Raw genomic sequence first — 13,452 nt, 5'->3', positions numbered from 1 at the left:
TGGTACCCCCCTAAAAATCCTAGCACAATTTAAACCATGATAAGATGTCAGGTGGAGTGTCATCCATAACCATATCCATGACAAATGGACTTGTGATCTTGACAATCCATCATAATTTATTCCAGAACTGATCCTCAATCACAGGAGTGTCCAATCCTGGAGGGGCCAACATCCTGCAGACAGTGCAATGTTCTAGCTCCAACACACCTGTCTGGAAGTTTTTATTAACCCTGAAGAACTTGAATAGCTGCTTCAGGTGTGTTATTTAAGGTTGTAGCTGAACTCTGCTCAGTAGTGGCTCTCCAGGAGCAGGATTGGTCACCCCTTCTCCATCATATAAAATGTGCTGAAAGAGTGTTGTTTTTGCTTGAGGAAATTATTCTGTCTTCTTGCTCTCGTCACTGAGCGTTTCCATTTCAGTCTACTCAGAATAGTTCTCTAATCGTTCCCTGGGGATGTTTGCATTGGCACTTAGCAGTCCACATTTGACAGCAGAATGAGTAATGGTCCAGTTATCCAGAAATCATTAATGTTTTAATAATTTCCATAGACCGATAAGTACATTAGACACATGAGCTCACAGAGTGCTGTCTGAATGTTTCATCTGAATAGCACCAAAAATTCTGATGACGAGTCTGTTATTTATTGCTCCATCTTTTTTTACCTTCTTTCTTTCTGGCTCTCTGTTTTGTCACTATTTTCAGGTCGGAGCCGGAAACAGGACCGCTGTCTGCGGGAAGACTTATATCCTCTGGTGGAGTCCGAGCCATGTCCGTGTGAGGAGTTTGTTTCTCAGCCGTATGGTAACTGGTCATCTTGTATCCTGTCGGAGACCCCGGCGCAAGGATCCCTCCAGGGTTGGAGGGGTCGCAGAGAGGCACGTGACTGTGGTCGGGGATTGCGTTATCGTGCCGTGGCCTGTCTGGACCATGAAGCCCACCTGGTTAGCCCAGACCTCTGTAGCGAATCAGGTTCGTCTACTTGTTTCTATCTTCTTTTCCTTTCTTTCTCTCTCTCAGTAAAGAGCTAAGTAATTCGTCTCTGCTGGAAAGGCGAGCAGTCATTAGTCAAATAGGAAGCTGTGGGGGTGCCCTGAACTGTCAGTGTAAATTAGACGAGGTCTCAACATCGGCACAAGGTGTTTCCGCTAACATTGTTAGCGTGATGGTGAATGGCAGGGGCTCGGCCGCTCTGATTGCTCAACATGTTCTTTCGCAGGTCTGGTGGAAGAGGTCTGCCACGTGCCCTGCCCTCTGGACTGCAAGCTGAGCGACTGGTCACCGTGGTCGGCATGCAGTGCCTCCTGCGGCAGCGGGCTGAAAATCAGGTCCAAATGGCTTCGGGAGAAGCCATTCAACGGCGGGCGGCCATGCCCCAAACTAGACCTCAAGAATCAGGTGAGATGTGCGGTCCCAATAGGGAAACCTAGTCTCTGTGTGGGCTTCCACCACCATATGGTTGATCGTCAGTGAGAAGCGAGTAATGAGAATCATTAGGGTCTATGATCGCAGGCATCATGACTCAGATAATCGCTCATGTAAACGGTTTCATTTAGGGCCTTTAACGCATCCGTTTTTATTGAATGCCTGAAATATCCCCAACGGAATATATTTAAGCCGCCTAGAGATACATTTTGCATTTTCAGCACGGTTAACATTCAACTCATTACCATTTCAACAGTTAATGCATGCCTCTTCATTAAGTGCAGTTTACCGAACGTACTTCAGCCTCGAAGCTAAAGTATGAACAAACACAATCTCCTCGTCCTTTAAATAGTTCCTCTCTCGCAGCGAGACGGCACAAAGGTGATAATAAGTGTCCGTGTAAATACTCTTCCTGATTGCCGTAGATTTGTTCTCTTCGCAGAAAAACATGCCCATTAGCGCAGGCTGTCTTTCCGCGACCTCTCCTCTCCTCCTTCCACCATCAGCTAGTTAGGACAGTTTGCACAAGTGTTCTGTTAAACGCTGTTGCTTGAGCATGTGCAACTCTTGACAGCTTCTCATTTCAGTCTTTATCTTGCCAAAGAACGCATATGGGTCACATATTTTTCATTCTCGATCTTGATGATAGAAATGCTTATTTGGTTATTAGTCATGTGCTTTTTGCATGAGTAAGGCAATTGTTTGAGTCTCCTGAATTAGATGTCACTGCATCTGCAAAAAAGAAAGAAAAGCATAAAGAAGGTACATTCATCTATGAGTACATTTGCGACAGCTTGCTCCCAGATGGGTCGCGCTTTAAAGGGAAATGATATTATAAATGTGCTGTGTGTGCTGGAATAGGCTGTAGAGGACACACTGGTTATTAGAGGTCAGTATGCAGATGAGGCAGTGTGCGTGAAAAATATTCAAATGCATTCTTTTGCGGCTGTGTGTACAGATGGTTAAGTGCCTACTAACAACTTTTATGGACCCACTGTTTAACGGGACTCAAAATACCCCTCCTCTAAAAGCAGAGTTTGCCTTGGCTAATGCCCCCTCCAATCTTTTGGGGAGATGAACTCTCAGTGTTAACATTTTGCTAACGGCCGCTCTGTGGACTTGGCAGACAGGCTCTGCAGCTGGCCATTTTTTGAAGCGGCCCCTTCTGCAAAAGGTGTGGAGATGGAGGTTTCTTTGTAAGCGTAGTAAGAACGTCGCCACAAAAGCCAGAGTGGATTCATGTGTGTGAGTTTGAGGAAAATTTTATCGCTCTAAGGATGCCCTTTCATTGCTCAGAAAACTTAATGGAGTTCTAAGAAGGGTTTGATGGGAAATGTTGGAGTTCATATTGAAATCTCTGAATTTTGATTGCAGACTTTGGCATCCTGGTATATCTGAGCACATTTATTGGTTGGATCTATTCTGATTCTGAAACGTTAGGTGAGACTATGTATTTTCTCTACAATTTTATGCATTTGGCTGACACTTTTATCCAAAGTGACACTGCATTCAAGATCAAGATTCAGTTCATGCATTCCTTGGGAATTGAACCCATGACCCAGCAAAAATCTCCATTTATTGGAATAGTGATGCACCAAATATGAAAATTCTTGACCCAAATCGCCCATTTTAAAAGAGCCTTTTGAAAGAAACTTAAGAAATAGTTCCATGTGTTCAATGAGATTATTTTTGTTTTAAGTAGCCTGTCACTATTTGTGGCACTTGTGTGCACACAAAAAAAATATTATTTTTATTATAAATGAATCACTATTAATGTGCCAACAAACTCTTTAATGCACAGCTGAGAAGCCATTGTTGTGGAATTTTGTCCACATTATGTTTCTCTGAACTTTTCCACAGACCTCCTAACACCTGATTTTCCTAAGGGCTAGAGAGTAATCAGGGCTCAACGCTAAGGATCTTTTCTGCTGGCCCGGTCGGGCCAGTGGTTCAGATTTTTACTTGCCCTGCCAAAATTTTCACTGGCCCCACAATAAAAAAATAATAAAGGAAAAGAAAAGAAAAGAAAATAGGCCTATAAAATAAGCCAAGTTATTGTTTTCGTTGTTTTTGATACATTTAACCTTAATAAATAAACTGACACCAAAAGCTACAAAATTAACTCACTTAAATTTTAAATATTGTTAGACAAGTAAACAGTAAGTAATAAAATAGGAACAAATAATCAAATTACAAGTAATAGCACAAATAAATACAACAGAATAAACAAATTAAATAAACAGTGCTTTTCATGTTTTTATGTAGGCATAAACCTGTTTCAGGTACAGAAATTGTAATCTAATGTATAACTATAGATTAAACTTTATTAAAGTTAATCAGTCAAGAGCAGTTACAGATTCATAAATAATGTTTTGAAATGTTGAAAATATAAAACGTTAAATACTGTTATTTAAAAAAACATTTATAAAATGAAAAGATACTTTAAATGTGAAATTAAACCCGCCAGTAGGTGGCAGCGAATCACTGTTAATGAGCGAGTCATTGAGATTCAACCGATTCATTCAAACGGCTGATTCATTCACGAAGTGTTGCTCAGAGACGCAAAACAATTCTGTGGACTTTGTTTGGATCTATTTTCGTTGGCGAAATAGAGCAAAACAAGCGGTTTGGTGTCTAAAATGTAAGTCACTTAATATAAACTGCTTGTTTATTAAACTGTATATTGTATAAAATCATTATCACATTTGTAATCATGCTTATATTTGGCTAAAATGGCGCTCTTCATGTAATATTGGTTAATTATATTAAATTATATAAATATAAAAGACATACAGGGGCATTTTTGCCCCTTATCTTGAATTCTGGGGGCATTATAGCCTAAATGCATTTTAATAGACTAAATCAAGCAGAGAAATCGTGCACTCTAAATATGCACGTGCACTAGTCTAACCTACGTCACGTAGTGTATGCGTTCACTCAATAGGTGTGTTTTTGTTTGTATTTTGCAAAGTGAGGGACATACTCAGTAATGTCAGATCGTTAAATCAACAAATATATCATAGACGATATGCGCACACCTTAGAGCACTGGCCCGATTGGGCAAGTAACAGTTCTGTCTACTGTCCCGAACGTCATTCACACTGGCCCCGGGCCATCGGGCAGTCCTTATTGTCGAGCCCTGGTAATACAGGAAGTGTAAGAAAAGCAGAGTGAATGTTTTTGTGTTGAAATTACTGGTCCTGGAATAATCAAAAACGTTATTAGTGGAGTTTGTGGATCAGAGCAGCATGCCCAAAGCATTCAAAGTGTAATTCAAGACTGGCAAACACTGTCCTAAAAAATCTGGTTGTGTGCTATCAACACTTTAATTTACATTTCAATATTGTGACATCAAATGCATTCTTTTGCCGCAGATCAGAACACGTCTGGGCTTTGATGTTATGTTCTCTTTAAAGTAAATTGTTTGGAGCAGGACTAGGTAAGAAAACTTTGTTAACATGCCACGTTCCTTGTGAGCTTTAGCTTGTTATGTGTCTTTGATAATCTGTCTCTGGCTGTCTGGCCTCTACCTTTAACAAGCAATCCTCACTTTCCCCAGTGTGGCTTTCTGCCGTGAGTCAAAGAGCAGGGCAGCGCTCTGCATTCATTCATTATTTAGACTTTTTAGGTATTACAGGCTCTGAGAGGCCTGTCACAATCACTAGATTGTTCCAGCTCCCTCTCAGACTAGTAAACAGCTGACCGTGTTCAGGACCAGAGCTGTCTTTCCACCACTTATCTATTGATTGGCTGTCTGAGACACTCGCCCTGTATGGACATAACACGGGTGTAGGGCTGTAGTGCTCACTGTCTGTCGCTCACAGCTGTAAGTGAGCACCTAGTCTCGTGTAGCCAGACCTTCAGACTGACTGCAGAAGGTCTGGACTCCATAACAGCTTTCATTGGCCAAAGACCGCCCAAGAGGCTGCCTGACTGACATGTAAAAGCAACCAATCACAGTTTGTTTTGTTCAGCGTCATGTTTAGGGGCTTGAAAATGTCCATGTCTGTACAATAATAGACTGGCATGTAAAACTCTTGGACGTATTTTAAAGAGTGTATGCCTTGAACTTCACATACTTTTGAAAATCCAACATTTAGTCGATCCTGATAAAAGCGTATCACAGTTGTAAACATGACAGCTTTCTTCTTCCATGAGGGGGTTTGGCATCATGACAGCTTTGTTTCCTGGTGGACCGTTAAAGAATGCGACACACACGTCTCCAGGAAATCCTGAAGAATTCAACCAATCAGATAACGACTTTGAAATTCCTGATGTGTTTCCAATTTTGTGTGACTTATGCATCAGACGTTCAGCCGTCTGATCCGTCTAAGGCTGAGACTAGTGAACACCCAATGCTTCAGTTTTACCTCTGTTTCTTTTCTCCTTGCTGAGAAGAGAAATTATTTAAGCAGTGGCACAGCTTACCTCACGTCAAACGAGGACATGTAGCGTTCTGTCTCATTATGCCGATAAATGCTGATGATTCTAAGCATCTTTGCCCTGTGATTGTCTGCAGTCAGCCATGCCGATGGGAGACGGGATGATGCGTGACCTTCTCCAGATGTTTCCTCTTACACCGTTCCCCACAGTGAGTCACTCAAAAGAGATGAGATTGATATTCTTATCTCGCCTACTCTTGCTTTACAGATGATCAGCCACTGTGATGGGAACGGGAGGAGGTTGTGTGTGGAGGGATGTCATCCATTCACTGTCTTACTACTGATCTTACAGTTGAACTGTGCAGGAACTGGTCACATTCTGCATGCGATGATCATAAACAATTGTTATATGATCATCATATACTTAATCTTATGTCGTGGAGCACAAAAAGAGTTATCTAGCAAAATGTCCAGGCTGCTTAATTCTCTATAATGAAAGTAGATCGACTTTTGAACTTAAGCTCCAAAAAGGATAAATAAAATATTATGTTATAATACATTAATTAAATTGAATTTTAATTGACTTATAATATATATTAGCATAATAATATTTACATATATATATCTAGTTCAGTCATGAAACTCTAGAGGACGCAGGCTGTTAGGTCCTTCACATGAAATCTACAAGAAATCACATCATTACCACATGGCACAAGCTGATTGGCTTCTGCTGATCCTGCAGCCAGTGATATTGCTTGCTCAACATTTAAATAGTCTTTTTCATTGTTTGCTGTAAGCTAGTCCTTAAGCGCCTCCACCTCCCCAAGCTTCACCTGCCTAGATCTGCTACGGGCTTTCATTATCATTTATCTCAAAGAATTACGTGAAAATCTTTAATAAACATTAGATTTATTTCAACTTATGATTCTGTTTCTATCAAAATACAAGTATTACTCCTTATTTACACTGCACGTGTCTGCAGCGCGTTACGGCCCATCGGAGTAGATCCGCCGCCACTCTAGTCAATGCTTGTGTTTACACCAGCCGCGCTCACCGCGCCGCTTCACTAAAGATAGGCGCCAAGTCTATTTTTGAAGGACGCCGCGTCCAAGTCACATAACTCAAATACAAAATAAATTCAAAATAATCACCCTGTGTAGACTCCTGCTCGCATTACACATCACCAGGAGGCCAGAAATTGACGACATGAGATTCGAAGGTGAAAAACTTGAAAATCTTTTATCCTTGTTGTCCATAACAGGACTTTTAAGTGTATTAACTTTGTCTATAGGCTACAGCAAAACAAAGTAGGGCATAGCAATACAACACAATTAAACCAGACAAAATATAACCATTTAGCCATTAAAAACACGAAAAATCAAGAAAACACAGTCGGACAAGCAAATCACTTGGTCTCGCTTCGCTTCTGAAATGCTCCTGGTGTGAGTTGACGCGCATAGAAGACGGAACAAAACCTCTCCGGAGTGTGCCGCAGACGCGTGCAGTGTAAATAAGGGGTTATAGTGATTAAATATTTACTTGATTGTCTCTTGAATTTGTTATAGATCATCAGACTTGACTTGGCCTTGGAAGCCTGCTTGAGCCCCTTAAAAGGAAACTTTATATTCAAACACTGTGTTAGGTCAGGCAGCTGTCTTTGGTTTTGGACAGCTATTTCTTTTTTTTTTTCTTTTTTTTTGGATGCACAAACAAGATTCAAGAGCACTTCTGTAACATTTATATTTGCTCCACTTATAAGTAACTTCATGTACTTCATTACAATGCAGTGGCAATATGAACCTCATTTAACTCACTTGTAATCATTTGTGTGAAATAGTCCATGTTTCTGAATTGCTAGTGACATGTAATTTTCTGTCTGAATTTTTTCCGGCTATCCTCTTTACTAAGTGTGGCGAATGGTGATATTTCTATCAGATGCAACAGATGCAGCTCTCCTCAGGGCTGGTGCAGTCTCCGCCACAGTTTGAAGTCTGTTTTACCCGCAGCGGAGGGTTCGGTGCTAGATTCGCTGTGTAAAGAACATTCTTCTTGCCCACCTCCAGAGCTGGGTACCATATGGTAGTCATCATGTGCGCTGAGGCAGACTGTTCTACTGATGAGATGAGCCTGTGTTCACCAGCCTTGCATAATTTAACAACCTCTGTAAATCTGTGCTTAGAAACCAATCTCCCTATAAAGCATTTCTGCCTCACCCACAGCTCCTAAATGAAGCACGTCTTTAGCTCAAAAGTAGACTTTTAGAAAACATGTCATGCTTTTGTATGCTGTGACTGCTCTGTTTTACAAGATGCACTGCAGCATGTGGAAATATGACGAACGTCGGTTGTTAAACCCTTACAAAGACATAATTCTCTGCACACTGATTTATTACTTTTTTTTTAATCAAATTACAGCATGTTATAATTATAATTAGATGTTTTTACTATGCTACCTATTGTCGGCACCATAGCGCAGTGCTTAGTGTCCACATTGAACATATTGAGGTAATGCTCATGCAAATGATCATCTGTGTGTTTTGTTTTCCTTTTTTTCTAACTGACAATAAATATAAATAATAGTAACATTAAAACTTACATTGAAATTAAGTAATTTTTCGTTATTTTTTCAAAGAGAATATAAAATAAGCTTGAGTTCTTCCTTTTCCTTTTAAATATTATAGAACAGATATGAAATGGCAACTATAGAAATTAGTGTTGTATTACATATGTATATGCTGAAATATGTATTTCATTGTATTTAAAAAAAAAAAAAAAAAACTTTTGTTTTATGGACCATGAACACTAAATTTACCAGAAATTTATGAAAACCAAAAATAAATATTTATATATTGTCTTTTGAACTTTGTTCAAAGAACCCTGAAAAAATGTTATCATGGTTTCCACAAAAATATTAAGCAGCACAACTGTTTTCAACATTGCTCATAATAATAAATATTTATAATTTGTTTATAATTTATACTTTATTTAGCACCAAATCAGTATATTATAATGATTTCTGCAGGATCATGTGACAAAAAAATTTAATTGTATGATATTTCACAAAACTCTGATTTTCTGTTTTGTATTATTTATTTAATATTATTATATTAAATAAATCATAATATAGCATGTATAATATATTTAATATAAATATTGTAATATTTTTATAAAGTTATGTGAAAGAATTTAGACATTTCTTGATGCCGTTTTGGTGACTTGTGATCTTTTGACAGTATTGAACTTGGTTTAGAGAAACAAGTCTAATCAGAACAAAAGTCTACTCTACATATCAGGGAATAAATAGGCATAATTTGCCAAAATTAATTATATAATTATGGTGTACTGCAGAACTTGTTTGACTAATGAAATTTCTCTGTTGTGTGTGTAGTGGTTTTGGATTAGCCTCACATGAGGGCACCACAAATGTAGTTATTTATGGTCTTAAATATTAATATTTTGTATTAATATTAATAGTCAGATGATTCCTTACAATATTTTGGGGCATCAGTCAGGAATCTCACCTTGACAATAAAGAACAATCATAAAAGAATGTTGACAGAATTAGAATTTTATAAATTGGAGGAAGTTTATCATCTGACCAATCTGAAGGATTTAGTGAGATTCGGGTGAGCTTGTAGAGCCTCTTATTATCAACACAAGAATTACACAGTTTGCAATAAAATGAATTTATTAACAAAAAGATATACAAGAGTAAAATATCACACTCACTAAATACTACGAAGGAAAATGACTAAACTACTATGGAAAAATGACTAAACTACTAAAAAAATTGGAATCAAAACAGAAACTACAATCTACAACACAAATGGATGTTAACAAAACCGAATGCCAAGTAGATGAGCAACGGACTGGACGAAGCAATGAATGGGTAGCCTATGAGGGAGTCAATTGTGGTCTTTCTGGATGCTGACATGAAATAGTAAATAAGCATTTACTATGAATACAGATAACGTGTCTAATGTATCTATCTGTGTACGCAGACCCTAGATAAACAGTCTCTACACAAATAGCAGTCTCATTTAGCAACAACCTAATGCCAAGGCCTTTGGGAAAAGGTTTGGTTAGCTTATATTTGCGTTTCACTTGGTCGGGTGATCAGTCCGGGAATGGGAAGCGTTGTCCACTGGTATCCTTCCGTGTGCAGTGGGAGACTGGATTGCTTTCCAACAGTTACAGAGCTGCACTGAGTGCTGGAGGTCTTTGTGTAATCCAGAGAACTGGAGGTCAGATGGTGGTTGGTCCGTAGGATCTTCTGTAGGTTGGAGGTACTTGAGTTATGCAGGTCAGGAGCCAAAGTCCTCTGCAGAAGCAGTTGGACTGCTTGAAGATCCGTGCGGCGAAAGGTATACTCGCAAGAGTATCACCTTGGTCGTGCTGTTGTTCTTCCCTCGTCAGGTCAGAAACTCAGAACAAGGGTTTGTTCACTTGGAAAAGCTTTTATTCCTTCCTGTTGGGGAGGGGATTACAAATCCCCACCTTTCCTGATGTGGTGATGTGATTGGGTCACAGCATTCCAGGTGTCCGTCCCTTAACACGCCCACCTTTCATCCTGTGAAACTTGTTGTATTGTCCCAAAATACACAGTTAAATAAAACAATGTCTTTAGGACCTTGGAAATGTTCTATTTCTTTTTCAAACCTATCTCAAAGTTTTGTGGCAGTGTTCTGAACTCGTAGAGTCCAGACTTGATGTGAATTGGTTGAAGTATCACATTTCTGTCTCAGTTGTTGCGATTGCATTGGCTTTTATTCCAGGTGTGGTTTCCACTGTGTGCACAGGTTCCTGGATGAGTAAAAAGACGTATAGGACATGTTCCTTAAAGTATTCCTATCCATTTTTGTGGTTTCAGGCCAATATGTATAGAAATCGTCTTTCTTTTGGAGCATTTCTTTGTTCTTGCTGTGCTCTAGCCAGAACCGGTTTGGCAGCCCTAGGAGCCATGGTCATTCACACCTTGGACTCAGGCATGGAGGGCTGAGGTGAACAAAGGCAACTCGTGATGAGATTAGCCTATGATCGATGGGCCGTTGATGTCATCTTTCCTGTCCTCCACCTTTGGCAGTCCTGTTTACAATAGTCATTTAGTTGTCGTTGAGGGTCCTATCCTATTTTTGTATTAATCAAATGGGACAAAAGGATGTCTGTTGTGAAGCTCTGGTGCCATCACGTCTGCTGTTCACTACATGTGACTGTGTTGAATTTGTTTGAGTTACAATTCAGTAAATGCCTCTTTTTGTGATTCCAATTCATATTTAACATAATGTGGCCAATTCAGTTCAAATGCATAATCATAAACTGAAATGAAACCAATTCTTAAATTCTGAATTTTGCCCAACCCTGAGAGAATAGGTTGTGTGTTGAACTTCTATGAAAAAGCAGTTGTCTGTTGTAGTATTACAGTGACTCTTCAGTCTGATGTCTGTTATAGTGAGTCTTCTGGAGTCTGTTCACCCTTGGTGTGATTGTATAAATCTATCAGATTGGGGGTTCATATAAAGGAAGGCTCTTGAGAGTGACCGGTTAAAAATGTGTGACATTTTCTTTTGTTAACTGGAAACAAGAGTGGATATAAGCAGACAAAAGCTGCGCTCCCCCACACTGCCGCCTCCATAATTGGTGCAGAGTTCAGCCACTTACAGATGATGATATGTGTCACGGTTTTCGAGTGCATTGCAGGCAAAATATGTTGCTGCTTGTCGGTTATGGCCATAACTGCAGTGCTCTGCCCCCATGCTGAAACAATCACAGCTTCCTTTATCGAATACAACAAAATCAATAAGTTTTTCATTTAGGCTTTGTGTGTATATCTGGCATTTCCAACTGTGGGAAAATGTACTGTATTTGTGCCGAATGACTAGGCGAAAGAGATGTTATGCTTTGATACTCCCTGTCAAATTGTTGACTTGGAGGTTTGTTTAGCAGAGACGTCCTTGGAGATTGATGTTTTGATTTGGGCAAAAGCTGCTTCACTTCATTAATGAGTGGCCCACAGCGTTTCTCAACATCTCTCACACACACACTCTCTCAAATGTGTTTGATGCCAGAGGAGTTGTTATTTATCCTGTGAGCTTGAATTGCTCTTAGGCTCATTTATAATCAGAGAACATTTCAACAAGAGGAGGCGTAAAAGGGTGAAAGATTCCTTGCTCGGAGTGACAATGCTAGCATTAGATTAGCGTCATCGAATCTTTATTTATTTCCACGCAACCAAGGCAGGTGGAATTTGTTTCTGTGATTTTCACACAATGTCACCAAGGAGATTTATAATACCTGTAGAAAGCTATCCGTTTGCATACCCATCAAATGTGGCATCGGCTGACTCTGCAGCCACAGGAGAAGGAAGGCACGTCAAGAACGCGCATTGAAATCCAAACAACTTCGGTAGTTTAATTTAAGTGTTCTGAAGCAATTCAGTCACTTTGTATGATGTACACAGCAAAACTTAGAAATTTACTCTTAAATCAAATCAACTCATGTATACAGAGTCCAAAATCAAATATTGTGGCACAGCAATACATCTAACCTCTCGAGTTCATGCCGTTAAGTCAGCTGACCTGGGTGGAACTGTGGCTTCATGGTGAAAAAAAAAAAATAAAAAATAGAGAAAATATTGTTTGAGAAAATATTTGTGAACAGTATCACCAAAAACCTGTCAACAGCAGACCCGATTGTAGCTGGAAATATTAAAACGACTTTTGAAGACGTGCTTCAGTAAAAAGTTGTAAAACCTCTTGTTCTTCGTCTGTTCTTCTGCATCACACAGTCGTTGTGATTATGCATATTGTTTGGTCCCCGGTGGTGCGGTGCTCAATTTGCTCTTGGAGTCTTTCCAGCTTTGTGAAAGTCCTCCTGCAGTCCAGATGGCCTGCAGTGTTTAGCAGTGTTACAAAGGTTAGCCATCACTTTATCAACTAATTAGAATAACGAAACGAGAACTGCGTGATGATATAAATAATAAATGCTCACTTGTCATCTGATAGCTACGGAATCCCCTTGTTGGGAAAAAAAGGTCAGAAATCTAACTCTGAGTGTTAATCCAATGAAAGCTCTCTGTATTAGAATAAATAGCTGCTGCTTAGTGTTTGAATTTGCAGTGAATTAAGGGCTAATTTAAAAGTATGAAAGGTATTAATCATGACTTAAAATGTGTGCATGGAGTCTAAATAAATGAATTACTAGTAAAATTGTGCATTTATAAAAACTCCCCAGTTTTAAAGTATTTATTGGGCTGAGGATGGAAAAGAATTAAGATGGTGGTTGTGAATAATTGTGAACAATTTTGCTTGTACTGTATTTGATCTTTCTGTAGTTTAAAGGAATAGTTCATCATTTGCTCACCCTCATTTTGTTACAAAAAGATTACACTATTATGGATCATGTGGAGATTTATTTAAATATGTGCCTGTCAGAAGGCAATGGCATTTCCTCATTCTATTTAAACAAGGAGTCTTGTCACTGTCTGCTTGCTAGAGATTTTTTAAGGCATTATTTTCTGTAAAATTGCTTTGAAACATATGTATACACTACTTTTAAATTTTGGGGTTGGTAAGATTTTTTTGAATACATTTTTTAGGATCCTTTGATGAATACTTTAAAATGTAATTTTTTTTATTTATTTATTTATTT

At 39.0% G+C, this 13,452-nt stretch overlaps 1 protein-coding gene across 4 annotated transcripts in view; it reads left to right on the top strand.

Annotated features, from left to right (window-relative positions):
- The window catches only part of thsd7ba (thrombospondin, type I, domain containing 7Ba), a 234,178-nt gene that overhangs the window by 180,505 nt on the left and 40,221 nt on the right, over positions 1-13,452 (top strand). For all 4 annotated transcript variants that reach the window (XM_051905093.1, XM_051905091.1, XM_051905092.1 and 1 more), the window contains 2 exons: positions 705-971; positions 1,219-1,397. In XM_051905093.1, the coding sequence (XP_051761053.1) occupies positions 705-971; positions 1,219-1,397 (446 nt within the window). The remainder of the gene's footprint in view (positions 1-704; positions 972-1,218; positions 1,398-13,452) is intronic.

Source organism: Ctenopharyngodon idella, chromosome 9 (assembly GCF_019924925.1).
Source record: "Ctenopharyngodon idella isolate HZGC_01 chromosome 9, HZGC01, whole genome shotgun sequence".
Taxonomy (NCBI): Eukaryota; Metazoa; Chordata; class Actinopteri; order Cypriniformes; family Xenocyprididae; genus Ctenopharyngodon; species Ctenopharyngodon idella.
This window is presented reverse-complemented; position numbering and strand designations above follow the sequence as displayed.